The sequence below is a fragment of the Panthera uncia genome, chromosome D4 (genome assembly GCF_023721935.1).
Source record: "Panthera uncia isolate 11264 chromosome D4, Puncia_PCG_1.0, whole genome shotgun sequence".
NCBI classification, from domain to species: Eukaryota; Metazoa; Chordata; class Mammalia; order Carnivora; family Felidae; genus Panthera; species Panthera uncia.
In genome coordinates, this window is record NC_064807.1 from 84,281,911 (window position 1) to 84,308,870 (window position 26,960).

The window sequence follows — 26,960 nt, forward strand, 5'->3', positions numbered from 1 at the left end:
CCACAGCTCGCTGATGCTCTGTTCATTTTTGGTTTTGCCTTTTTTCTCTCTTTCGTTTTGGAAAGTTTCGATTGCTCTGTCTTCAAGCTCGTTAATTCTTTTATTTTGCATCGTCTAATCTGCTGCTAACACCATCCAGTGTGTTTTTCTTTTTTCTTTTATCTTTCCTTTTTTTTAAATGTTTATTTAATTTTGAGAGAGAGACAGAGCGTGAGTAGGGGAGGGGCAGAGAGAGAGGGAGACACAGAATCCGAAGCAGGCTCCAGGCTCTGAGCTATTAGCACAGAGCCTGACGCCGGCCTCGAACTCACGGACCACAAGATCATGACCCCAGACGAAGCTGGACACCCAACCGACTGAGCCACCCAGCCCCTATGAGTATTCTTGTGTACTGGTTCTATCATACATGTCATTTCTGAGTCACTTTCAACTGATTGATTTCAATCCTCCATATGGGTCATTTTTTCCTGTTTCTTTGCATTCCTGTTAATTTTTCATTGGATTTTATTTTACTAGGTGCTGGATAGTCTCATATTACTGTGAATATTTTTGAGCTTCATTCTGGGGCTCCCTTCCCAAACCTCCCTATATTGTGAGGTTTTCTATTCTGTCCTGTGGGAACAGGATGCCTTTGGATGGTTCTTTTCCCACCCTCAGGCAGTGTCCTCACAGGCAGGCTGCATGACTCTAGGAGGGCCCTCAGCAGCTCCCCAGAGCTCACTGTCTGTGCAGTTCCTTCCTCCCTGGTCCTTGGTCCTGCTGTAGCTGCCCTGACCTTCCTGGCCCCCCAGCTGCTTGCCTTCAGCATGGGGAGATTGCTGGGCTCTACCTGGGTGCCTTCTCCCTGCATTACAGCCTGGTAACTCCAGCCATGAAGCTGGGGCAGGTTGTAGGGCTTGCCTCATTTGTGTGGATCTCTCAGGAGTCACTGTCTCGTTGCCTGTTGGCAGAAAGATGAATCAGTCCCTGTTATTCCATCTGGGCTGCAAAGCCCTAGAGTTTTTGCTCAGTTCTGTGGGATGGAAGAGCCCATAAAATGAAACGCCAGTAATCTATTACATAAGCGATTTCTCTTGTGTTTGCACATGGGGGCCCAAAACACTGCTATGTCCAATTCGACAGACCCCCTTGTGCCTAAAAACAAGATTCATCTTCATTAAAGGATTACTAATTTGTTGAGGGTTTGGGGCTCTGGACTGATTCTTCTTCAGTATTAAAACTATTAATTTCATGAACTCGCCATCACTTTCTGTCAATAAAATAGGTAGTGTGAGGGCGCCTGGCTGGCTTACGCAGTGGAGTGCACAACTCTTGATCTCGAGGTTGTGAGTTCGAGCCCCACGGTAGGTGTAGAGATTACTTAAAAATAATATCTTTTAAAAAATAAAATAGCATGTACTGTTTATACATGCTTTATAGATACATTTTTTAAACGTTTATTTACTTGTTTTGACAGAGGGAGAGCACGTGAGCAGGGGAGGGGCAGAGAGAAAGGAAGAGAGAGAATCCCAAGCAGGATATGCACTCAGCACAGAGCTGGATGCAGGGCTCAATCTCACGAACCTTGAGATCATAGCCTGGGCTGAAATCGAGTCAGACGCTTAACCGACTGAGCCACCCGGGTGTCCCGAGAGCTAATTATCTAATTTCATGGTTAACAAATTCTGTGAAGTAATAATACAGTTCTTTTACCATCTCCATTTTGCACAGATATTAAAGCACAGAGAGCTAAAGTAGCTTGACCAACATTATTCACGCGACTAGTAAGGGGTTCACATGTAGGGTCTGGCTCCAAAGACTATACATCTAGTCAACACACAAAACTGCTTCAAAATAAGGTTGGTCCGTGTTTCCAGTGAGAAGGCAACTGATGCAGGCTCCTCAGCTTTCAGAGCAAGCTTGGCCATCTTGCTTTCGCTTCTCGTGTTTTCTTTTTAAACAGTTGTAGTTACGTACGTATGCACGCGTGTGTGGTCATAACACGCACATGATTCAGTTTCACAAGATCTAAGGATATTTGGTGAAAATAAACCACCTGCCTTTCTCCTCTCGAGCCCCCAAGTGCCCCAGACCATACTTCAATTTTTTTTAATGTTTATTCGTTTTTGAGAGAACACACATTTCATTTTTATTAATATTTATTAATATTTAAAAAGAGCGCCCCTCTTTAATTTTTAATGTGTCTTTGCAGAGATAATTTGTCACATATACACACTGAGAAATCAATGGCAGCGTATTACCCCCTTTCTTCTGCACCTTGCTTTTCTCATTTAAAAAGATATGTGCAAGCCATTTCATAACAGTAGGTAGAAATGTCTTAATAACAGTTGGATAGGTGTGGGTGTGCCTGAATCTTACGTACCTGCTCCTCTTGTCAAGGACCTGGAAGTTGTTTCCAAACTTGTACTATTATAAACACAGCTGCAAAAAATATATATATCCTCATATTTTATCCTTACATGTATATGTATCACACATATATCATATATGGGTATGTGATTTCCCGTAGGTGCAAATGTATCCGCAGGATAAATCGCTAAAAGCGGAATTGTTTTAAATTTTTTTTTGACGTTTATTAATTTTTGAGACAGAGAGAGACAGAGTATGAATGGGGGAGGGTCAGAGAGAGGGAGACCCAGAATCCGAAACAGGCTCCAGGCTCTGAGCTGCCAGCACAGAGCCCGACGCGGGACTCGAACTCACAGACCGTGAGATCATGACCTGAGCCTAAGTCGGCTGCTCAACCGACTGAGCCACCCAGGCGCCCCTTAAAGCAGCATTGTTATATCAAAGGATTTGTGCTTTTGACATGTGGGAAGCCATGACTAACTTCCTCGTGGGAGAGGTTGTACTGATTTACACGCTCACGGCAGCGTGTGAGGGTGCGTGTTTCCGTACACTCTCCCCAACACAGTTCATGAAAATTTTCTCACGCTTGTGTTTTTAAAATAATGGTTGTGAACACCACTATCAAAGCGTCGCTTTGCAGGGGGGGGGGGGGAGACTGGTCACTGCTTATGTTGGCTAGTAAATTGAGAAACATTTAAGCAAATGGAACTTCACTTTTATTCATGATCATCCACTCCCTCCAGTCTACAGACTTCATCTGTGCCTGGTTCTGGGTACTAGAGGGAGAAAGATGTGTGACTTGGCCCCCGTCCTTAAGCAGCTCGTGGTGTAGAGGAAGACATGGGAGAGTGAGTAGCCCGTATGGCGTGCGCTGTGCTCGGCAGTTGGAGAGAACAGGCTAATGGGGCAACGAAGAGCGTTGCTGGATGTGTCAGGAGGTGTTGCCAGGGTGTATTGATCGTGTTAACCTTGATGGTGAAAGTCATCCCGGAAACAAGCAGGCGGAGAGGAGGAAGCTGGGCTCCCGCGGGGGTGGGGGGGTGGGTGCAGCACCGGGAGGGTCCTGCGAGATGGGAGGCTCATCTGGCTGTTGCCATCAGCACCTCCCTGCAGAACTGCCGGCCGCATGCAGGGAATCGGCCGCCTGTGATTGGAGGGCCGTTGCTGGTTGGGATAATGAACTCGGTAGTGTCGGCAGAGGTGATTGGCCGCGCCCTGCTGCAGTGAGATTGCAGACGCAGACGGGGTGCTCGGGTCCGGGTCCTGGCTCGTGTGATGGTCATTAGTTGAGCGAGGACTGCTGAATAATTGGGACCTCCGAGTTGCTTCTGCCTCCAGGAGAGATCTGTTGGGCTATGGCTTTTCGCTTTTTGAAAAAAGCCAAACATTCGATCACCATCCATCTGCAAGAGTGAGTTTTTATTGAAGTATCACCGTCTGCTTGCTCTCTCTCAACGCCAGCAGCTCGGCGGCAGGGCTCTTCCTAGAGGGAGCCCCTTCTCAGGCCAGGCAGGACAGCAGTGCTAGGAAATTTGAAAAAGCAGGAAACAGCCACTGCATGCCGAGCTTTCAGCCTCACAGCCCCCCCAGGCTAGTCTTACGAGCAGCCGCGTAGCCAGAGATCTTTGGTATTGTGGTCACATCCCTCCTCACAAGTGGAACAGTCAACCGCCGGCGACACTGGGAGGAAGCCGTGATGTTGCAGATGCTGTGGCCTTTTCTGTCCAGCTTTCTCCCTAGGGCTGGGTGCCAAGGCTCCAGAGAGGGGAACGATAATGAAGTCAGAGGCACCCCGGCTCCAGCTCGGGGAGACCAGATGTCAAGCTTTTTGGGGAAACAGGACGGAAGGGCTGAGGCCACGGAAAAGAGACCCACCATTTTGCTGGTGGTCGGACCTGCAGAGCAATTTCCTAAGGTAATGGCAACCTCAAGAGGACCTCCTACTTTAGGGGCTGTTCTAGGATCGGTTCCCTGGAGAAAACTGGAGTGTGGGGAGGAAGAGAGGACTTAGAAATCAATCACTTTGGTATTGGGGCCTGGGGAGAAGTGTTAGACAATGAAGAAACCCAAGTCTCCAGTCTAGAATCTTCCTGTGGCCACGGTAAAAGCTTTATCACCCTATCATGACCGGCTCAGTGTGGCCATTTGGGGAAGGAAGGTTGAAGGCCATAGAGGATTTACCTTAGGATTTGTCATTTTGGTCCCAGAAAGCCGTTTGAAAGGAAGAGACAAACGATCACACAAACGATCACGCTATGTCTTGTGTCTTAGCTTGTCTGAACAATGCAGGGAGGACCTTTAAAGTTGAACCAGACTGCTTGGAGCTGGGGAGGGCCAGCCTGTCCCGCATCCCTAAGGTCAGACCTTTGGGTCTGTAAGGAAGGGAGGAGAAGGAGGAGTCAGGAGAGGCTGGAGTCCCAAGGTGCAGAGGCCGGTCCCCTCACGGGTCTGCGGGTCTCCCAGGGCCATCTGTTCATCTGGTGCTGTGAGTGTGGGTCACCTCGCCTCACGTTCACAAGAGCCAAGGTAAGTTGTAGCACCCCCATTTCGTGGATGAGGAAACGGAGATGCAGAAAGGCTGAATAATTTACCCAGGATTCAACATTTCCAGAGGGGTAGAGGTGAGATTTCACCCCGAAATCTGTATGGAACTTTGCCTTGTACTTGGCCTTGCTTTCCCTGAAGAAAGCAGTTTTAATAGGACCAAGGTGCATTCTTGGGATTAGAATGGAAAGTGCAGCTTGCCTGGGATTTCTCCTGCCTGCGTTAGGAGCAGCCTTGCTGACCTCCTGAGTTGTGGTTGTTTTGAATCTGTTCTCCTTTCTCAGGATAAAAATCAACCAGAAGAGAGAAGGAGATTCTGCCCTGTGTCTGGCACATTGTAGATTCCCCAAAAATGTTGTTTGAATTGAACTGCTGTATCAGAGAATTAAATGTTGGGTTTTTCTCTGCCAAGTGGGAGGGACAACAGCTCCTGCTGGCATTTGGTGCAAGCTTTGAGCAGAAGCTTCTGTAGGCCACGGGCTTGTCCTGGTGGGCAGGGGCCTCAGAATCCGTGTTCCGCCTGCGGCATGCTTCGAGCCCCGTCTCTTTCTACCTTTCTATCATCCTGGACGAGCTCAGAAATGGCGGTGGCGCTCTCCTTTGTGAGAACCTTTTTTGTTTTTTTAACGTTTATTTGTTTTTGAGAGAGACAGAGACAGAATGCGAGTGGGTTAGGGGCAGAGAGAGAGGGAGACACAGAATCCGAAGCAGGCTCCAGGCTCCGAGCTGTCAGCACAGAGCCCCCTGCGGGGCTCGAACTCAGGAGCTGTGAGATCATGCCCTCAGCTGAAGTCAGACGCTCAACCGGCTGAGCCACCCAGGCGCCCCAAACCTTTTTTTTTTTTTTTTTTTTTTTAAATCTACAGACCTGCTTGCCTGATGGCCAAGGGATTAAGAGACTGGCTGGCTCCCTTTTAAATTCACCTACTTTGGACTTTAATAATTAACTGCTCCATTTCCCAAACTCATCCTGGCACCTATTGCCAGCCCTGCCCCTGGGTGGCCTCATGTCAGGACTTTCTGTTCTGAACAGCTTGATTCCTGGCCTGCCAGTGGGGCCAGGGGGTGGGGTCACGGGGCCCAGCCAGAGACCCACACCTTTCCCTTTCTCCAAGAGGGAGACAGATCAGCTGCCTGGGGGTGGGGGCAGCCCCAGGGGGGAGACAGAGCAGCCAGTTTGGTGTGAAGCAAGAAAGCAAGCACATCTGGGCAGTGTGGACTCTTGAAAAGCAGGTAAACTGAGAACTGGGAATAGCAGGAGCATTTCTGCAGATAAACGGACAGAATAGCGTTTCTGCAGCGTGTGTCCTTGGCCAGTGCAGCGACTCCTGAAGGTGGGGTTTGGGGTTCGCGATGCTTGGCCGATGGGACCTCAGCTTCTCACTTCCCCAGCTTCTCAGTTCCCACTACTTTGTTGTGCTGTCACTTCCCCCTGTCTGCTAGGGAGTCAGGTTCCTGCAGGCTTTTCTTCTAGGAGCTGTTCCAGTTTGCCCCTTTATCTTTGTCTTAACAGTTAATCTGCAGTTGGAGAAGAAAGCCATTTAGTGTGGCGTGAGAGAGGCGCCCTCAGGGCCATTCAAGCTCGCAAATCCTGAGGGGCCGGCTCCTCCGAAGCTCAGGGAATTTTGCCCATTGTGTGTCTAATTGCCAAGTGCAGGCAGGTTTCATTGGAAACCCAGCTACGCTGGGCTGTCATGGCAACCTGATCATCAAATGACACTCCCAGCCACAGCAGCAAATGAGGTTCGAGAACCTTACGGGTGGGTGGGGCTAGAGCAGGCTGGATGCTGGCGGGGCTCCTTTGCACATTAATATTTTTGGCCAGGTCTGAGTCATTGCAGAAGAGGGAGAGATACTTTATGACCTAATGCTCCACTCCCAGAGGCACTCTACCTGCCCTGCTCTTCTCCTACTCATGGTATTCAGCGCTTACAGGAAGCACCTGTTCTGGGGGCATGAACCAGAGCAGTAGAACAGGGACAGACAGCCTCTAGTGGCATTGGCAGACTCCAGGAGAACAGGATGCTGGGGAGAGGAACTTCTGCTTTACAGATGAAATGGAACCTGAGACTGCTAGATCCTAAGGGATCCAGAGTTGCTGTCATTGGCTTTGCATGCCACTTGTTACAGGAACGGACATCAGAAGAGGCCCGCAAAAGTAGATCTGGGCCACAAAACTCAAATAAGTCCAAAGAGCAAAAGAATGGTAGATGGCAGGACGGGGAGAGGGATGGCACGTGACGCTGTGAGCCGGTGTGACTCAGGAGGATCGGAACACGAGCCCTGCTTCAGTCTTCCGTATTTGTATTTCCCCGGTATGCGTTCAGAAGCTTTCACACAGATCGGTTTTGGGTTTGCTTTTTTTTCTTTTCTTTTCTTTTCTTTTTTTTTTTTTTTTTTAAAGCTAAGCCTAAGCCTGAACTCGCTCAGGTCACACACCTTTCCCACACACCTGCCACCTTCCAGCATGAAGCATTGCGTACTGTAATTCTCCATGTCAGGCGTACAGGCTTTCTTTGGAAACTGAGTTCTAAAATCTCTTCCTGGCAGCGTCAGGTTTGGGCGCTGTTTTCCGTGGATGTAACAAGAGCTGGGTCCTGGGTGAGGCCCAGCCCTACCGCCAACAGGCTCTGGGCCCCGGGCGAACCAGGGCGCCTCTCCAGGTCCGTTTGCTCATCTCAGAGATTAAGGGGGTGACCCCAGACCCCCTCTGGGCCCCGCCGTCTGTAACCCCAGGGGTAGAGCACTTACCTTGCATCCCAGGTGCTTCGAGATTGGCTCACTTGGGTGGGATTTCCAGTTTCTGTGCGACAGTGGAATTCTGCCTGACCTGTGGGACTCAAGAGGAGGGCTGGTTTAAATAAGTAAGCAAACACCCAATTCCAGTTTGTCTAATGAAAACATTCTGTTGGACTCCTTCACAGTTGCACAATAAAAATACGTTGGAACCCTTTTTTAAAATCAGCGTTGGAATAGAATTAACGTTAGCATTGGAAAATAACATTTTGATAAGCACATGCAGAGCTTTTCAGAGAACATTTCTTGACCCCATGATACCATTGGGCTGTGGAATAACAAGCTCTGTTATAACCAAGGAGATTTCATCCTGTTGTTGTTTTTTCCCTAGAAAACAGTTGCTGTTATCTGGTAATGCTTTAATCAGTTTTTCCCTAAAATATAGAATATGGGTTTCCTTTTATTTGGTATTGTTTTTGAACATTTTCTCATGTTCTGTAAATACATGATGAAACTCGATAGTACACAAAGAAAAATTCCGTAGTACAGTTATATTTACTTGTTAGAAAATGAACATCTCCCAAGTTGAACAACTTATTTTTTCAACCAAAATATTTGCCATATTAGAGGCGCCTGGGTGGCTCCGTTGGTTGAGCGTCCACCTCTTGATTTTGGCTCAGCTCATGATCCCCGGGGTCACAGGGTTGAGCCCTTTGTCGGGGTCTGTGCTGAGCATAGAACCTGCTTAAGATTCTGTCTCTCTCCTGCCCCTCTCCCCTGCTCGTGTGCCCTCTCAAAAAAAAAAAAAAAAAAAAAAAAGCCATATTGGAATGACTGCAGTCATTAAGAAATGAGATATTTCAACATATGTCTGTAACTTATTTTTATTTCAGAGGCGAACATGAATAATTTAACAAAGGAAGATCAGCATTTCAAAATTTAGCTCCTGTATTTATAAATGTGAATCTCCTTTATTATTATTTTTTTAGTTTTTGTTTTTAAGTAATCTCTATACCCAACACGGCACTCAAACCCACAACCCTGAGATCAAGAGTCACATGCCCTACTAACTGAGCCAGCCAGGCACCCCTATAAGTGTGAGCCTCCTTTAAAATAAAAATAATAATACACGACCTTGTTGAGGTGGATGAAATACCCCAACGACTATGTTTGCAGACACTCAGAAAAACACACTTGAGGTCTTCATCACGAGTGATCATGCTATTTATATCAGCACCCTCCGTGACCAAGTCGAGATACAAAGGTTCAAAACAATAGTCTGCCTTCAGGGACCCCAGTAGCAGAGATAAGTTGTATGTGAAAATAGCCCAAACCAGAAATTCTAGCTGGCGCAATTCTAGAGGTAGCTGAGTGCCATGGATTTAGGTGGAGGCTGAACAGAAATCTTCTGGATAATCCAAGCTGCCTCTGGATTCCTCATCAGATCCTCTCCAGTGTAGTCCAAGACCTGTCATTACAGACTCATCATCAGGTCTCTTTTAGAGGGGCTGAGATGTCATATAAGTTATTAAGATGTTTCATAATGCTATATGTAAGCATTAACATCTTATTTTTTCTTAAGCCTTATTTATTTAATCTCTACACCCATTGTGGGGCTCAAACTCATGACCCTGGGACCAAGAGTCACATGCTCTTCTGACTGAGCCAGCCAGGCACCCCATCTTATCTTAAAATTCTTTTTTCTAGTTCTTAACAAAAAGCTTTATAGTGAGTTAATAAAATTCCTTTTACTTTTGTGATTTCCAAATAATAACCATCCATTTTTATCCATCCTGGTAGTGAGATTTAGTCTATATTAGGAAATGGCGCACTATGGAAGGAACATCTCTGTGATGTGGTCTGCCTCCGCACGCAGCACGAGTCTCTGACACTTCTCCTTGGGGAAGGGGATGATGTGGAGGTGGTAGGCCGGCCTCGAGAGGATGGATCGCCCTTAACTGATGACCCAAACCTGACTTTCCAGGACGTGAGATTTTCCCCTTATCCTCACCTAAAAGGGATCTTCTGGAGCTGTGTGCCCGACAGAACTTTCTGTGGGATGGAAATGCTCAGTGAGTCCACGTGGCTGTGGAGTACTTGAAATGTGGTCACACAACTGAGGAACTGAGTTTTTTTTAATTTCATTTTAATTAATTTAAAAATTAAAACTTCCCTCTTGAATAGGACAGACCTAGGCCAGAAAGCTAGGACTATACCGAACTTTGAAGTATTCTGAGGGTGGGGGCCCTGAAGGCCATCTGGAGTCTTCAGTGAGGGGCTGGCTGACCCCAGGTTGATGCTCCTGGGAAGTCCCTCAGCACAACGATCTTTATTTAGCGGGGATCCCCTCTGCCCCCATCATGTCAGCTCCCCGGTGCTTGTAGGACCCCCAGGAGGAAGCCTGCAGGGGAATGGGTTGGTTCTGAGGTGCTCCCATTGCAGAGTGGCCTGGAAAAGGTCACTGGAGCCAGCTGGAAGGTGGCGCGACTAAGGCAGTCTGAGTCCAGGGCACAGCCTGCCCGGGGGCAGCCCCCTTGCGGATGAGTGAGCCCGCGATGGGGCCGCTTCCAGGATGGCTGCGCACCCGGCTCTCGGGCAACTCCTGCCAACTGCTATCCTCACAGCTGAACCAGACCCATTTCCAGTTAGCATCGACCCAGTCTGTACAGCCGCTTCTTTTTCTGTCGGGAATGATTTACTAAAGGGGAGAAAACCATTGTATTGTGTGACGCGTTTGGGGACCTTGTGGAAAAACATGCTGAAGGCTGTTTGTTCATCTGGCGGGCTTGGCAGCGCAGGGTGAAGGTTCGCTCCGACCGACGGCTCTCGCGGCCCGCTGGCGAAGAGTTAAGTCGGGGCGCAGGTGACGTCAGTCCTGATCTTTACACGCCTCCGCTTGAGCAATCGCCGCCTCCTCCTCGCGGGGGCCGGTGCTCATTGGCTGTGGGCAGGGCTTCCTGTGGGCAGGCTTTTCTCAATTAAGTAAAAGGGCAGGGCCTGAGCAGCCAATGACAGCTGCGCCCCGGCAGATCTGGTGCGTGTGTGCCCGGCCGCCAAGCATTCCCTGGCTCGCAGGCGGCGGCGCGCCCGGCTCCCCGTCAGCATGCTCTGCCTGTGCCTCTACGTGCCGCTCATCGGGGAGACCCAGACCGAATTCCAGTACTTCGAGTCCAAGGGGCTTCCCGCCGAGCTGAAGTCCATCTTCAAACTCAGCGTCTTTATCCCCTCCCAGGAGTTCTCCACCTACCGCCAGTGGAAGCAGGTCTGTGCGGCCTTGGGGCCGGCGGAGTGAATGAATGCGAGTGGTGGTGGACGGTGCGCGTGCGCTAACTGCCGGGTCTCCCCGCCGCCGTGGGGGAAAGAATGTGTGAAATGTGCAAGTTCTTGCGGCTGCAGCCGGGAAAGGGCTATGTCACGTCACGGGAATGACAGGCTTGCATGTGACTTCCAAGGAAGGCCGGAATTACCGGGAAGATACTTGTGGGAGACGGAAAGGAATTCTCTTGCCGGGGGTGGGGGTGGGGGGTGGGTAGTTCCGGAGAAGTACAGGGCGGGCGGGGATGGGGGCACAGCCCACATGCTGTGGGGCTGTTTCTCCGAGCTGGGGGAAGGGAGGGACGGATAGGCAGAGAAGCTCCTGTTGGAGGCCCAGGAGTTGGAAGTCGAGTTACAGAGGTCGGAGCCGGGGGTGCTGTGCCCTGGGAAGGGGGAGACTTCCCTTGGGAGCAGGGAGGCAGCAGAAATCGTTACATTTTAAAGACGGGGAGATGGCTACGCGGCCTGTGGGGGTTGCTTGCCTCCTGAAGGGGCACCCTGCCTTCTCTGTTAGATCTCATGCTGTCCCTTCAGTGCTCCTGATGGCAGTGGAGGTCGGATGGTGTGCCAGGGGTGGTGATTAGCATATCCTAGGAAGGAGCCAGAAAGTAGGCCCAGTAGTTCTGAGGTAGAACCAATGATTTGAAGATATCTTGAAATCAGCTGCCATGAACACAACCTTGGGTTTTCTGTATCACAAGGCACCCCCCACACCAAGGCACATGGATTGCGTTGGTGGCAGAACAGCCCAGACGCCAAAGCCTCCTAGAGTCTATTTCCATTTGTCATAAATCTAGACTGATAACCCTATATGTAGTTCGTACCATTCTTGGCTGAGAGCGCAAATGTCCGCAGGAAGTTAACTCCAGATAACAGATAAAATATGTACCAGCATCTGTCTCACATTCCAGCCACACCCCCAGAGTTGTTCTTTGGATCATGTTAGGTGACATGGTATCTGTCCAGGCCTCCTCCTAGCACCCTGAGTGGCTGAGCGGTCGCAAAGAGCCATCAGCTAGTTCGGAGAGTAACCCTGATCGTAATCGTTGGAGGGCACCAGCTCGCCCAATGGTCCATCCATTTCCTAACCCGTTGGCTCAGAGACTTTTAAAGCCATATTGGTTTGTGAATGGTGAGTGTGTTTCTCACTGAGAGAATTGGGCAACACAGGAAGACTATAACCATTTTCCTTAGGGGATTCTCGGTCTAGATTTTGGGGTGTTGCTGGGTTGCAGTGACTCATGTGTGTCCCCCACCTTCTTGAGATTAACTTTTAGGGCGGCAGCAGGATCTCTAGGGAGGTGGCTCTGGAGTCCAGCAGGCCCAGCTTGAATCCCGCCCACCACTTCCCTAACTGTGTGACCTTGGATAAATTACTTAACCTCCCTGAGCTTCTGTTTCCTTTTTTTGTAAAATGGGGGAAATGACAGTACCTGCCTCCTGGAGCTGCTTGAGAGGGTTCAGCAGGTTACTAGAAGTAAAGCATTTAGCAGGCCCTGTGGCACAGGCCAAGTGCTCACTCGTCTGGGGAGAATTTCCAGGTGCTGGGCTTCCAAAACCAACGGCAGCTGCTGAGCAAGGCTCACCTCTAAGGGCAGGCACAGAGTGCTGTTAAGGAACGGGGTCTCTTCAAGCCTTGTTGGGTCAGTAAACTACTAAGAAGAGCTGGCCTGCCTTTTGGTACCTGGTTGAGGGAGCTGAGGTCAGTTATGTCATCTGGGATCAGAGGCCGGCGGTGCCATTAAGCCCAAGCCCCAGAATAGTCCCCCCTTGGCTCTTACCAGGGTTCTCTGGCAGTGTTTCCGGCAAGCAGGCATTGGCAGGGACCAGCTCTGCCCCATACCTTTACCCTGGTCACCCATTTGTTCTTGGGCCAGTGCCACCTGTAGGGATAAAGAGCAGGCTACAGCATTGCTGGGGGAATCTGGAGCACCCAGGGCCGTCCCCACATTTGGGCAGAGAGCATGCAGGCTGAGGCCTGGTGCCAGGGACAGTGCTGCCGGGGAGCCACGCAGCTGACCCTGGGGTACAACAAGTTAGTCTTCAGGACACTCGGGATGAGAAAGTGCCAAGCCTGCCACTGTTAGCCTCTTGCGGAAGGGCTTCTCCTGGGTGTACTTTTCCCTCTTTGCTTGTGAGGGAAGCAGGATGCGCTCTTGCTTGGATTCTGGCCAGCCCCCAGGAGTCTGAATGGTGGCTCTGGGAGTAGAGCGAGGGAAGCATCTCAGGTCCTTGGGGCCACCTCTGTTCTGTTCGTGGGCTGGCACGGTTGTTTCCTGGGGACGGGGCACCGTGAGGGACTAGGGAGAGCTAGTGTGCGAGCTAATGGACCAAACCTTCCTCTTGTTTTGTAGAAAATCGTGCAAGCTGGAGATAAAGACCTCGACGGGCAACTCGACTTTGAAGAATTTGTCCATTATCTGCAAGATCATGAGAAGAAGCTGAGGCTGGTGTTCAAGAGTTTGGACAAGAAGAATGATGGTGAGCGTTGCCTCCAGAGCCAGTGGCGGCCCCGGGTCTCAGGCCTCTCGCGGGGCCCGGCCCCCGGCTGAAGCCTTTGTTGTTGTTGCAGGACGAATCGACGCTCAGGAGATCATGCAGTCCCTGCGGGACCTGGGAGTCAAGATCTCCGAACAGCAGGCAGAAAAAATTCTCAAGAGGTGAGCGCTTCGTCAGCCTCCGCGTTGGGTTTAACAAGCGTGTGACGAAAGAAAGGCGTTCTCTGGCCAACTCTGTGGTGCCCTTCACTGTACTGACCCTGTTTCTCTGAACTTTGGCTTCTGGTGGTTTGACGCGAGCCCCAGGTAGCCTCTCCCTGAGAGCCGCTGTTCCCCGGGTTCCAGGCCAGGGTCACAAATCACTTGGAAGCGTGCCCGCTCACCGGTGGCCCGTAAAGACCAAAGACTAGTTGGGGGCGTTTCAAGTGGGTGAAAGGCGAGCACTGCCTGGCGGGTGAGGGGCTCGGGCAGCCTGTTTACGGTGGACTTCTTCCTGAGAAGGCCGACTTTTCTCCCCTCCCGTCCTCAGACGTGCTGCCCCGAGACAGCTCACAGGGGAGCCTGGTCCTGGGGGGTTAGCGTAGTCACTCTGCCAGGAAGTCATGCAGGTTTGCGTTAGGAGCGGCTTCCCGTCCTGCCTGCGCCTTTTCCAGATCCCCGGGGCCGGAAGGGGCTGGTCAGGGCCAGCTGCCTCTCGTACCGCTCCCCGGGCGTTTGTGCCGTGGCGTGTGTCTGCTTCACTAACATCTGCTCCGAGCACTTATCTGTGTTTCTCCTCTCTCCTCTGCATCCTCCTTTGTCTGTCTGTCAGAATACGAACGGGCCACTTCTGGGGCCCTGTCACCTAGTAAGTATCCGTGTCACCCTGGTGACTGCCTCCCTCCTTGACCTCTGTGCCTGATCGGAACGGGGTTCTTGCGGGCCACGATAATTGCCGTTTTTGTGCAAAGTGTGGGGTGTGGAGCCACCTCGCCTCTTCACTGGGGCAGAGGCACCTCCTGTGGGTTCGTCAGTGGCCCCGCGCCTGCCCCTGGCTCGCCTGGAGGGGGGATGTGCAGCTGGCACGCGGGCCCGTTTCCCGGGGGAAACCGACCGTGCGTTTGTCTTGCAGCATGGATAAAAACGGCACGATGACCATCGACTGGAACGAGTGGAGAGACTACCACCTTCTGCATCCCGTGGAAAACATCCCCGAGATCATCCTGTACTGGAAGCATTCCACGGTGAGTCCCTTGTCCCCCGAGGCGTTTTCCGCCTCTTCCATTCAAGGGTCCCCTCGTGTGGCGTCAGCCCCCACCCCGGCGTGGGGGTGAGGGCGGGGTTTTTGGCTTGCCTCCTGCTCACTCCGCCGGCGGCCCCCCAGAGCCCTCCACGTGCACCCTCCGTTCCCACATACCGGCCAACGCAGCCGTTCCCCAGACATGGGTTCCCTCTGCCAGGGGTGCCCTCCTGCCCCACACACCGCCTGTTCTTCAGGGTCCACTCCAAACACCCCTTCCCCGATCCGGCTTATTCTCCCAAAGCCGGAGTGTGCCTTGGGCGGCGGGGGACACTGTACAGAGAACAAATACAGAGCCATTAAGTTTCTCCCCCCCCCCCACCTTTTTGTGTCCTTTCTCTCTATCAAAAGAAAACATCCCCACGGTCCTGTTCATAGTGTTCCTTCACGCCTGTCAGCGCCGCTGTTCAGAAAGACCCACACCTCCCTGGTCGTGGCCATGTTGGTGCCCCGCCTGCAAGCCCCTTCGCTTGGGGTTCACCTCCAATCTGTCTCCCACTGTGTCCAGGTCAGGGCCTCACCCTCAGGGCGCGCCTGGCTCTCAATGGGGGAAGTTAGGTGCCCTGCTCCAGGCGTCAGAGCAGAGCTGGTGCGGACTCGGCAGGATGCCGCCCAGGAGAGAGGCCATTACGTAGGCATCGCAACCCCTCTGATATTTGCTGAGGCCCTTGCACAATGTTCTGCCAGCGTGATCTGGTTACACATCGGGTTTCAGAAGAATTTTTACCCCTGACTTGACCCTTTCAGTACAGGCAGTCTGGTGATCCTCAGCTGAAATGCCTCTGTAAGCCATTCTTACAGGAGCCAGGGGCAGTATCTGCAAAGCCGTCCAAGTGGTTTTATAACTGCTTTCTTCCAGCTGCGCTCTCAGATTCTATCCCTGGGCCTCTGCACGGCTCCGAAAGGGATCGGAGCTGTGCCACCTTCACACGGTGAAGGGGGAGGGGCACGCCCGTCTCCGACCCTGGGCCCTTGGCATTCTCACTATCTGTGTGGCCCCTCGGGCTCGGCCCTTCTAGACGGTGGAACGTTATGGACCTAGCTGTCTGCCAGCAGCTTGGCCACGAGAGTCAGGAGCCTGCTTATTTTATCTTTGTTGGTCTTCCTCGCAGATCTTCGATGTGGGTGAGAATCTGACGGTCCCCGACGAATTCACAGTGGAGGAGAGGCAGACGGGGATGTGGTGGAGACACCTCGTGGCTGGAGGCGGGGCAGGGGCCGTGTCCAGAACTTGCACGGCACCCCTGGACAGACTCAAGGTGCTTATGCAGGTATGTGGGGAAGCGGGCCTCAGAGTGCCTGGGTTCTATCCCCTGGTTCCTCAGCGGGTTGGTTTTCCCCTCCTTTGTATAACCCTGTTTGGCTTATAGTTTTCTAACCCATTAAATTAGATCGGAATTACTGCTCAGACAGGGCAGCATGAGATCCAGATCTAGGTGCCCTTTTGCACATAGTTTATCTCATTTTATCTGGGTCAAGCAAGCCAGGGGTCACGTTACAGGGCCGTGATGGGGGCAAGTGAGGCCACCAAGAACCGGGTGTGACAGGAACCTGTTTCTTTGGGTGCATCTTGCATAGACATCACACGGGGTCGGAGTAAGTGGACCCCCACCTGGCCCGGAGACCTTTACCTTGGCCGGGTGCCTGACTCCACGTCCACAGGGCAGAGATAAGCTAGGCCCGTGTCAGGGACAGGGTTGTGAAATCGACCTGCACGAGGACGCCCTGTTGGACTTCAGTGTCACCTGAATATGGCCAGTCACCTGCTTGTCCCCTTGCTGTGTGCTGACACTTGTGTTTCTGAGCCGGGCTCAGAAAAGGTGCCATCCTTTCCTCCCCCGCCCCCCACCCCACTCCTTGCCCTCCTGAGCCTGCATTGGTTTGAAGCTTGTTAAATGTGAACTCCCTTCTTGTGCCCAAGTTGGGAGGTGGAATGGTGTGGGGAGAAGAGCTTTAGGGGGTCCCCTATCCTCACAGCCGTGGAACTTTGGGCAAGTCACTTTAGTGCCGGGACGTCCAGGTCCTCTGTAAAAAAAAAAAAAAAACCAAGGGGCTCCAGCAAATTGCCTCATCGATTTGTGTTTCTTAACTGAATTCCCAGGAACGCGGTAGGGATGAAAAGCGGTGCGTGGGTGGAATGATCGTGCCTGGGATGTGCCTTAAAGCGATCCAACAGGTGGGGGTGGGGAGCGCACGCAGATGTAGAGTGGCCGTGGTTTCATGCTTGTTGAAGCTGATCATGGGCTCACGAAAGCCCATGATATCTCTGTGCATTTTTGTATGTGTTTGAAATTTTGCGATAAGAAAAAGCTCAGTTTAAGAAACTTTTTTTTTTTATTGTTTTTTAAAGTTTATTTATTTTTGACAGAGACAGAGTGCAAGCATGAGCTGGGGAGGGGCAGAGAGAGGGGGAGACACAGAATCCAAAGCAGGCTCCAGGCTCCGAGCTGTCAGCACAGAGCCTGACACGGGGCTTGAAATCACGAACCGTGAGATCATGACCTGGGCCGAAGTCGGATGCTTAGCCGACTGAGCCACCCAGGCGTTTTAAGGTAGTTATTGTGAAGGTGTTTAGCACAATGTTGGCACACAGTGGGTGCACAGTGAGGAGCTGGGGTAGCCGTGTTTGATTGTCACGGTGTTGCGTTACCCTTCTGAAAACCAAGAAACAGAGAGCTGCCCGCTGACCTCGGTGTGTTGGCCTGTGATAGGGCCTCTTTGTCCATCAATGGCAGCCCTCTGGCCTCAGGGTTCTTTCTGACCGCTTGTCCTTCCCTCCTCAGGTTCACGCTTCCCGAAGCAACAACATGTGCATCGTGGGCGGGTTCACCCAGATGATTCGAGAAGGTGGGGCCAAATCCCTCTGGCGGGGCAACGGCATCAATGTCCTCAAAATTGCCCCTGAGTCGGCCATCAAATTCATGGCCTATGAACAGGTGAGGACCCAGCTTCCCTGGGCTGAGGTCCCTGCCCTGCTGATGCCCTGGAACTTGGAACCAGTCACTGGGGACAGCAGGGCGGGGCAGGCAGCTGGGTCCGGCCCCCACCCTGCTGCCAGCTCCACTGTGGGTCAGTTCCTTCTATTTTGGGGCGGTGTCACAGGTGCCAGGGACACCGGGTCTTGGTTAAACTTGACTGGCTCTGGGAGGAACGGTGGGGCAGGAGCCAGTACGCTGATCTCTGGGGTGTATCAGTCCGTTTGCTCTCTGTTCTAGATCAAGCGTCTTGTGGGGAGTGACCAGGAGACTCTGAGGATTCACGAGAGACTTGTGGCAGGGTCCTTGGCTGGGGCCATCGCGCAGAGTAGCATCTATCCAATGGAGGTGAGGGTCACGTTGGTCTGTGGTAGAGCCTCTTAGAACAAGCAGTGTGCGTGGGGTTGAGGGCGAGGAGGGGGCCATGCTTACCCTCCCGTCGCTCCTTTTGGGTTCTCCAGGTTCTGAAGACCCGGATGGCCCTGCGCAAGACAGGCCAGTACTCGGGCATGCTGGACTGTGCCAGGAAGATCCTGGCCAGAGAAGGGATGGCCGCCTTCTACAAAGGCTATGTTCCCAACATGCTGGGGATCATCCCCTACGCTGGGATAGACCTAGCCGTCTACGAGGTGAGGAACCCCTAGTAGCCAGGACCCCCCCCCATCTGTTGTCACACTTCCTGAAAGACACTGGGGATGACTGCGACAAGGAACACCAGTGTCTCCTCCCAGAGTCATCAAGTCATTGCAAGGGTCTCCTGTCACACTGCAGCCCCCAAGTCCTACGCCCTCAGGGATTCAGTGGGCAGATTGTCAGAGCACAAGTCTGTGGGGGTCCACTATGCCCCCGGAAGACTTCAGACCCCAGGAGTCAGGCTCTCTGTGTAGGGAAGGGGCTGCTGCCCCTGCGTCATCCCTGCTGCCAGTCTTATCCAGGAGCCCCCAGTGAGGGCAGAAACGAAGGGCAGGCAGGCCAAGCGAATCGGGTTACAGTAGCCTCGAGGATCCCATGTGACAAGGAAGTGCCTCCTGTGTGGATCCAATAACTGGAGACAGTGCCCCTGTCTCTTGTGGCCTCACAAGGTCTCTGTGAGGCTCAGAGGCACTTGGGCTCATCCCTGCTCCCCTTTCCCCTTTCAGACGCTCAAGAACGCCTGGCTGCAGCGCTATGCGGTAAACAGCGCCGACCCTGGTGTATTTGTGCTCCTGGCCTGTGGCACCATGTCCAGCACCTGTGGTCAGCTGGCCAGCTACCCACTGGCCCTGGTCAGGACCCGGATGCAGGCCCAAGGTAATGCTGGTCCTGGGCCAGTGCCCAGGGGCCCATCTCCCAGGGCAGGTCAGGCTCTCGGGAGGAGCTGGCAAGCCTCTGATGGGTGCCTCTCTCGCTACAGCCTCCATCGAGGGCGCCCCGGAGGTGACCATGAGCAGCCTCTTCAGACAGATCCTGCGGACCGAGGGCGCCTTTGGCCTGTACCGGGGGCTGGCCCCCAACTTCATGAAGGTGATCCCGGCCGTGAGCATCAGCTACGTGGTTTACGAGAACCTGAAGATCACCCTGGGCGTGCAGTCGCGGTGATGGGACGGGGGTGCGACCCCGCCTCGCTCGGCAGACTCACGGATCCTGGGCCTGCAGCCCCGGGATGTTTAGCCATCTCATTCTGTGAATGTGCCAACACTAAGCTGACTGAAGCCAAGCTGTGAAAAGCCTGGGGTGCGCCCGCAAGGGAGTAGGGGAAGGCCTGGCAGGCTCACCGGCTGTGTCCCGCTGACCCTGGCCGACTGTCACGTCCGCTCCGGCGGGGGGGGTAGCAGGACACAGGCACACGCACACAGGGACAGGACGCTTCCTGCGGTGCCTGCCGAGATAGCAGGGCTCGGAACCGGCTTGGTTCTTCCATCTTGCAGCCAGACCACCAGCCGCGGGCCTTGCCCCCTGGCCTGCTGGGCGCCTACCCCGCGCCCGCCTTCCTTCCTTCCTCGCTGCTGTGTTAATATGGTAGGAGGAGGGCTACCAGCCCACTCCCCATGTTACTGCTTGCTCCTCTCGCCTCAGTCCGTGGGGACCTCACACCTGGCTTCCTGGCCCACAGTGTCACCTCTGGCCAGGTTGTGCCGGGAAGAGGGAGGAGTCTGGCTTTTGTGCGCACCCTCTTCTGAGCCCTGCTGTTGGCTTCTGAGCTCACCAACGGACGGGCACCTGGGTGTGCGTGTGCATGCAGGGGGCAAGGCCACGCCCCGCCATTGGCCGCCTGGCATCCTGGTGCATGGCTTCACGGAAGGCACGTGCTGGGTCCCGCAACGCAGAAAGCCTCTGCTCCGGCTGCCGGGGTGTCTTGGTGCTCTGAGCTGGCCCCAGACTCCGTCAGGACTGGCACCAACTCAGAACCAACCCCCGTCCCCTGCTCTGGAGTGAGAGCGGTGAGGCGTCATGTAGCTGCGGGAAGGGAAGCCGCTGCCGGGGGTCCGCGCGTCCTGGGGAGAGAAGGAAAAGGTTTTTAAAGGCCTTAATTATATATCATTGGGAAAAGGGTTTTGTTCAGAAGGGCACACTGGACAAATGTGCAAGTTCTGTGCTTCCAGAGGGAAGACAGAGGGGGTAGAAAGCCTGGCCGACTGCATTAAAGTCTGTTTCTGACGCCCCCTGGGGATTCGTGTCCAATCCCAATCGGGGCAAAGTGGGACCAGCCTCACATTCCACCGATGCAGGGCGTCACAGTGCTTGGAGCCTATTTATTTCATATTTATTTGAACAGAGTTCTGTCCTAACTATTTTTATAGACTTGTTTAATTAATAGCCTGTCATTTTCAAGTTCATTTTGTATTCATATTTATGTTCATGGTTGGTTGTACCTTCCCAGCACCCTCCAGGTGGGGTGGGGAGAGGAAGGAGGGGCCGTGGGAGTGACCTTTCCCGCCGCTGGCCGCACTGTCGTCAAGTCTGTCCAAAGAAATGCCTCGGAACTGGCGACAGAAGAAAGGTCAGGGCGGGAGGGCCCTGGTCATGGGGAGGTGGCTCCTGGCAGGTTGGAGCAGGGCTTGCACCCAGGAAGAGCCTTAGGATCTGAGGGTCTGACCGGGGGCAGGAAGAGTGGCAGAAATCTCCACTCCGTTGAGCGTGGAAGTCCAGATCATTTCTTGGGCTGGGAGGATCTCTTGTTTCAGCCTTTAGACTGACTAGGCGCTGAGGGGCCTATCACTGTGAGTTTGGGGTGGGGGCTCCAGGAGAGGGCGGCCAGCTCCCCGCCCCCGCCTGTGAAGTGGGCTCCCTCCCCCCCAGGCCCCCCCTCCCCCCCACCACTCCTGCTCAGCAGTGCTGGTCAACTTGGCGACTTCACGGTCGCGCTTCTGTTCCACCAGAATGGCCTGGTGAGGACAATTCAAATAGGATGCAAAGATCAATGCAAAAATTACTGTTTTATCTAAATCTAGGGATAACTGGAATTTGTGAAAAAGCATATTAAGACAGAATTGGAAGTTGTCCTTTAAAACAGCCTTCTAATAAAGTTGTTTCAAAGCTGATGATGGAGCCATGTGACTTTTTTCTGGTAGGGGCTGGGGGGGGGGGACGGGGGGGCAACTGCACATCAGAGAAAGAATCCACCTTTCTCATCAGAGGAAATGAGAAAGCTACCCTCTCCGGGCTTCTCGGAGGCACTCCCTCTTTAAAATGGGATTGGGGGTGCTCTGCACAGGTCACCAGAGCCCCCCGAGCCTGATGTTTCTTCCTCAGGCCTCCTGAGTCTCTTGGGCAGAGCTGGTCACTCGCTGCCCCTGAAGCCCCTCCAGGTGCTGCAGTGCCATCATCCACTGCCCTGGGTGCCCCTCCCAGCCTCACCGCTCATTCCCACCCAGCTGGCACACAGAGATGTTGTGGGGCCCTGCCTGATGTTCTCGATTTGCTTTCTGCCTGTCTCCCCGGGAGAGGGAGAGGCCCTCTGGGGCACGGAAAGCATTTGTAGCATTATCTCCGACACTTAAGACCGTGCCTGGTACCATTTTCATTAAATAACAATCCACACTCTGTCCCTGATGGCCCCAGGTATGTCAGGGCGGCAGGGGACAGTATGAAGCAGCTTGGGGACTCCATCAGGGGGCTGTGGCATTCAGAGGCTGTAGGGAGGCACGGAAGTGTGCCCATTTTTGAAACTGGTATATACCACTTGTACTGGGTTGAATAGCATCCCCCCCAAATTCATGTCCCCTGGGAACTTCAGGATGTCACTTTATTTGGAAATAGGACTTTTGCAGATGTAATCAAGTGGGTTACAGTGGGGGCGCGCCTGGGTGGCTCAGTCGGTTAAGCATCCGACTTCGGCTCGGGTCATGATCTCACAGTTGGTGGGTTCGAGCCCCGGGTGGGGATCTGTGCTGACAGCTCAGAGCCTGGAGTCTGCTTCAAATTCTGTGTGTCTCTCTCTCTGCCCCTCCCCTGCTCACACTCTCTCTCTCTCAAAACTAAACATTAAAAAAATTTTATTAAAGAACAAAACCTGGATTACGGTGAGCCCCAGGCCCAATGAGTAGCGTCCTTATAGAACAGGGGAATTTGGACAGACATGCCCAGAAAGAGGTAAAAGGCCATGTGACCACAGGGCATGCATCTACAAGCCAAGAAATACCACGGATTGCAGGGGCCACCCAAGGCAAAGAGAGTGGCAGGCAGTTTCTCCCTCAGACTGTCCAGAAGGACTCAACCCTGCCGACAGCTGGATCCCAAACTCTGGGCCTCCTGAACTATAAGAGAATGAATTTTTGTTGTTTGGGGTCATCCCAAGTTTGTGGTGATTTGTTAGCAGCTGGGAAACTAATATGGCACCTGCTTCAGCTGTTCATTGCCAGGGTTAACGGGCATAAACCATTTCCTGACCAGTAGGCCTTGGCAAGTGGGTCCCCTCACCCAGAACCTGCTCTCCCAACCAAGTGTTCCCGAGTGCCGTAGGCAGAATTATGCCTGCCCCCTCCCAAAGAGGTCCCTGTCCTAATTCCCACAACCTGTGAATTAGGTTACATTGCACGGGGCAATCAAGGTTGCTAATCAGCTGACCTTAAAATAGAGAGATTATCCTGGATTACCCAGGTGGGCCCCATGTAATCACACGGGTCCTTCAATGGGGGATCGGGGAGAGTCAGGGAGACGGCACAGGAAGGACTCGGCCCAAGGTCGTTGTCAAGGCCACGAGTCAAGGAATGTGGGTGGCCCCTGGGAGTTGGAAGAGGCAAGGAAAGGATTCACCACCAAGAGTCTCCAGGAGGAACAGGGCCCTGCTTGATTTTAGCCTAGTAAGACGCATTTCAGACTTCTGACCTCCAGAACCGCAAGGTAATACTTTTATATTGGTTAAGTCACTGTGTCTGTGCTAATTTGTTACAGCAGCAATAGGGAACAAATATAGAAAGCCTGTCTGAGGGGCACCTGGGTGGCTCAGTCGGTTGAGCGTCCGACTTCAGCTCAGATCACGATCTCGCGGTCTGTGAGTTCGAGCCCCGCGTCGGGCTCTGGGCTGACGGCTCAGAGCCTGGAGCCTGCTTCCGATTCTGTGTCTCCCTCTCTCTCTGCCCCTCCCCCGTTCATGCTCTGTCTCTCTCTGTCCCAAAAATAAATAAACATTAAAAAAAAAAAAATTAAAAAAAAAAAAAAAAGAAAGCCTGTCTGACTTTCCATGGGTTGGCCACGGGACAGTGGAAATCCCTGCCCCAGTGTGGCCCAGGTTGGCCTTGGAAGAGTCACAGCACCTCTCTGAGCCTGTCTGTCCATTAGATAAAGAGAATTAAGACTTGCCTGGAAGGGCTGTTAGAAAGCTGGAAAGGGGCGGGGCGGGGCGAGGTGCCTGGCTGGCTCAGTCAATGGAGTGTGCGATTCTGGAGCTCAGGGTTGTGGGTTTGAGCCCCAGGCTGGGTGTAGAGATTACTTAAGAATCAAATCTTGGGCGCCTGGGTGGTTCAGTTGCTTCAGCATCTGACTTCGGCTCGGGTCATGATCTCACCGTCCGTGAGCTCGAGTCCCGCTTTCGGGTGAACACGAGCCCTGCTTCTGTCTCTCTCTCTGTCTCTCTCTCTCTGCCTCCCGTGGGATTCTCTCTCTCCACCCTCGCTCATTGGTGCCCTCTCTCTCTAAAAAAAAAGAAAAGAAAAAAAAGGAAAGCAAATTGTTTAAAAAGATGAGACATCAATTATAAAAATAAAATTGGGATGAAATTTAACATTGTGTCAACTATACTCAAATTTTAAAAATACTCATTTTAAAAATTTTTTGAGAGTGGGTGTATGTGCACTAGCAGGGGGAGGGGCAGAGCAGGAGGGAGAATCTCAAGCAGGTTCTGGGCTCAGCTCAGAGCCTGATTCAGGCCTTGATCCCAATGACCCTGGGGTCATGACCTGAGCCAAAATCAAGTCAGATGCTAAACTGACTGAGCCACCCAAGTGCCCCTCAATGATAATCGTTTTAAATATTTATTTTTTTATTTACTTTTGAGCGAGAGAGAGAGAGCAAGCAAGGAGCAGAGAGAGAATCCCAAGCAGGCTCTGCACTGTCAATGCAGAGCCCAATTTGGGGCTCAAACTCATGAACCGTGAGATCATGACCTGAGCTGAAACCCAGAGTTGGATGCTTAACCGACTGAGCCACTCAGGTGCCCCAATGATAATTCTTTTAAAAAGGAAGTTGAAATTAGGGGTGCCTGGGCGGCTCAGTCGGTTAAGTGTCCAACTTTGGCTCAGGTCATGATCTCATGGTTGTTGAGTTTGAGCCCTGTGTCAGGCTCTGTGCTGACAGCTCGGAGCCTGGAGCCTGCTTCGGAGTCTGTGTCTCCTTTTCTCTCTCTCCCTCTCCCTCTCTCTCTTAAAAATAAACATTAAAAAAATAATAATAATAACAAAAAGAAGTTGAAATGAGATCAGGAAAAGACAAGACTGGTCCTTAAAAAACAGCTCCCTTTCCCCAGCCAAACACACAGTAAGTCACCCCCTCAGCGCTTGTCATTCTAGCCTCCAGTGTTGGGAGGCTCGTGCAGGCCTGGGGTCTCTGGCATCTGAAGAAACCCAACCTGGGGGTGGGGTGGGGGTTGCAATTTGTGCTGCAGGGCCTGGTGATTCCTCTACCTGCCTCCCTCCTGAAGCTAGATAGACCTTTCCATCTCTAATCCTGAGGGCACCAGCTGGAGCCCTGCACACACAGGACTTAGCCCTCAGTGGTTTTAGGAGGTGTTTCTGCCACCGTGGCCCCATTCTACAGATGAGGAAACTAAGGCTGGAGGAAAAATGACTTGCCCAAGGCCTCACTGTGAGTAGCTGACACGGCCTCAAATGCACATCAGCTGACCCCTGGGCTCTGCTGAGGCTGCCTGCCAGGAGGCCCATGGGACAGGGACCATGCTGCGACCCACCCGTGGGGACTTTCACCCAGGAGCACTCTGTCTCGACTCCAGACAGGTGGCACCCGGTCCCTGGTTATTCTCCTGAGCCTGGAGGCCACAGAGAACCGGGAACTCGTTGGGCAAGCCTGTGCTTAAATCCTAGCACCTGGCGATATGATCTTGGGCAAATCTCATGCCTCCCTGAATCTCAGTTTCCTTACAAGCAAGATGGGCACAGAACCTTCCCGACGGCTTAGAGTGAGAAGGAACTTGTCCGGGTTCATACAAAGGGTAAGTATATGTTGAAGTGAGAGTCAAACCAGCTCGTTCACTCCGAAGCCATGTTCTCAACCTTGGCTCCCGGCTGGGCCGCCCCCCATCCAGATCTCATTGGTCTGAGCAGGTTGGAATGTAGGGGAAGGCAGAGGGGAGCACCTGTGTGCTGGGCCCAGCTGCCCAGGTGTGAACCTTGGTCCCTGCTCTCCAGGGCTGACGAGGAAGCCGGAGCAGACCAGCCAGGCCTGGTCACACTGGCTGGCCAGGGCTGGCTAGGAAGGGCCAGCAGGAGGGACACAATGGGCTAGGCCAGGTAAGAACCAAGAATGAGGAAATTGAGGCAGGGGGAGGGCCAGAGGCCTGCCGCAGTTTCCCCAGGGGGGCAAGACTGAGCTGGGCCTCCTGCTCGGAGCTTCCTGGAACCGAAGCTGGCTGGGGCGGCCACCCAGGAGCCATCTCTTTTGACCATTTGCCCATCAACACGACCTGTTATCTCCCCACAGCAGATGTAGATGCTGAAGACCCAGGGGGCTGGCTCCACCCCTCAGTGGCTCCGCCCCCTCCGCCCCACACAGCCCAGCCCCACCTCTCAGTTCACAGAGTTGACGGGACAAGGCACTTGCCCGAGGTCACTAGGCTCCTCCCAGTAGCCGATTCTCTTCCCAGGCCACACTGGCTTCTATCCTATGTATTCGTGTCCTGTAGCTGCTGTTACAAAGTGCCACAAGCGTGGTGTCTTATGACAGATTCATGTCATCTGTTCTCTCACGGTTCTAGACGCTTGGAAGTCCGATCTCTATTTCACTGGGCTGAAATCAAGGTGCCCGCAGGGCTGCTTCCTTCTGGAGGCTCCGGAGGAGAGTCCGCCTCTTGGCTCCTTCCGGTTCTGGAGGCTTCAGCATCCCTTGGCTGGTCGAGCTTTCTCGAATGTCCCCCCGCCCCCGCTGGCCTCTGCTTCCTTCTCTCTTCTGGAGTCACACCTCCCTCTTACAAGGACACTTGTGATCATGTCACCTTTAGGGCCCAATCCTGAGGCCCCATCCAGGAAAATCCCTTCATCTCAAAATCACTAATTTAATCACATCTACAAATTCCCTTGAGCACACGAGGTAACAGCCACAGGTTCCCGGGACGAAGACCCGGACACATTTGGGGGCCATTACTCAATCCACCACGCCACTCCCCCACTGCAAACCCTGTTCCCCGTTACACCCTTCTGCCCCTCACCCCTCAAAATCCTTCCCGTTCGACTGAAGTAAATTAGGGAACAGTCATCCCACGGAGGGTGGCTACCGTGGAGGACTACACAGCCATCAGACTTGTAGAGCAATTACTGATCCGGAATATGTTCACGATCTGAATTTTTAGTTTAAAAAAAGGAAAAACTTGGGGCACCTGGGTGGCCCAGTCGGTTAAGTGTCCCACTTCACCTCAGGTCATGATCTCACAGTCAGTGAGTTCAAGCCCCACGTCGGGCTCTGTGCTGACAGCTCAGAGCCTGGAGCCTGCTTCGGGTTCTGTGTCTCCCTCTCTCTCGGCCCCCCACCCCCCCACCCAGCCCAGTAGCGCTCTGTCTCTCTGTGTCTCTCAAAAATGAGTAAACATTAAAAATTGAAAAAAAAAAAAAAAGGAAA

General features: G+C 52.9%; 1 protein-coding gene across 3 annotated transcripts in view; it reads left to right on the forward strand.

Moving 5' to 3' along the window:
- The window catches only part of SLC25A25 (solute carrier family 25 member 25), a 34,123-nt gene extending 12,906 nt beyond the window's left edge, over positions 1-21,217 (forward strand). The window contains exons 1-10 of one of the 3 annotated variants that reach the window (XM_049629247.1): positions 576-4,264; positions 13,299-13,425; positions 13,517-13,604; positions 14,554-14,665; positions 15,834-15,992; positions 17,505-17,657; positions 17,937-18,044; positions 18,158-18,325; positions 18,836-18,986; positions 19,090-21,217. In XM_049629247.1, the coding sequence (XP_049485204.1) occupies positions 4,046-4,264; positions 13,299-13,425; positions 13,517-13,604; positions 14,554-14,665; positions 15,834-15,992; positions 17,505-17,657; positions 17,937-18,044; positions 18,158-18,325; positions 18,836-18,986; positions 19,090-19,274 (1,470 nt within the window). In that variant the 5' untranslated portion in view covers positions 576-4,045 and the 3' untranslated portion in view covers positions 19,275-21,217. Of the gene's footprint in view, positions 1-575; positions 4,265-10,509; positions 10,892-13,298; positions 13,426-13,516; positions 13,605-14,553; positions 14,666-15,833; positions 15,993-17,504; positions 17,658-17,936; positions 18,045-18,157; positions 18,326-18,835; positions 18,987-19,089 lie in introns of those variants that run through there. The other 2 variants (XM_049629255.1, XM_049629237.1) reach the window with 2 other exon arrangements.
- The last annotated feature ends 5,743 nt before the right edge of the window (positions 21,218-26,960 follow it).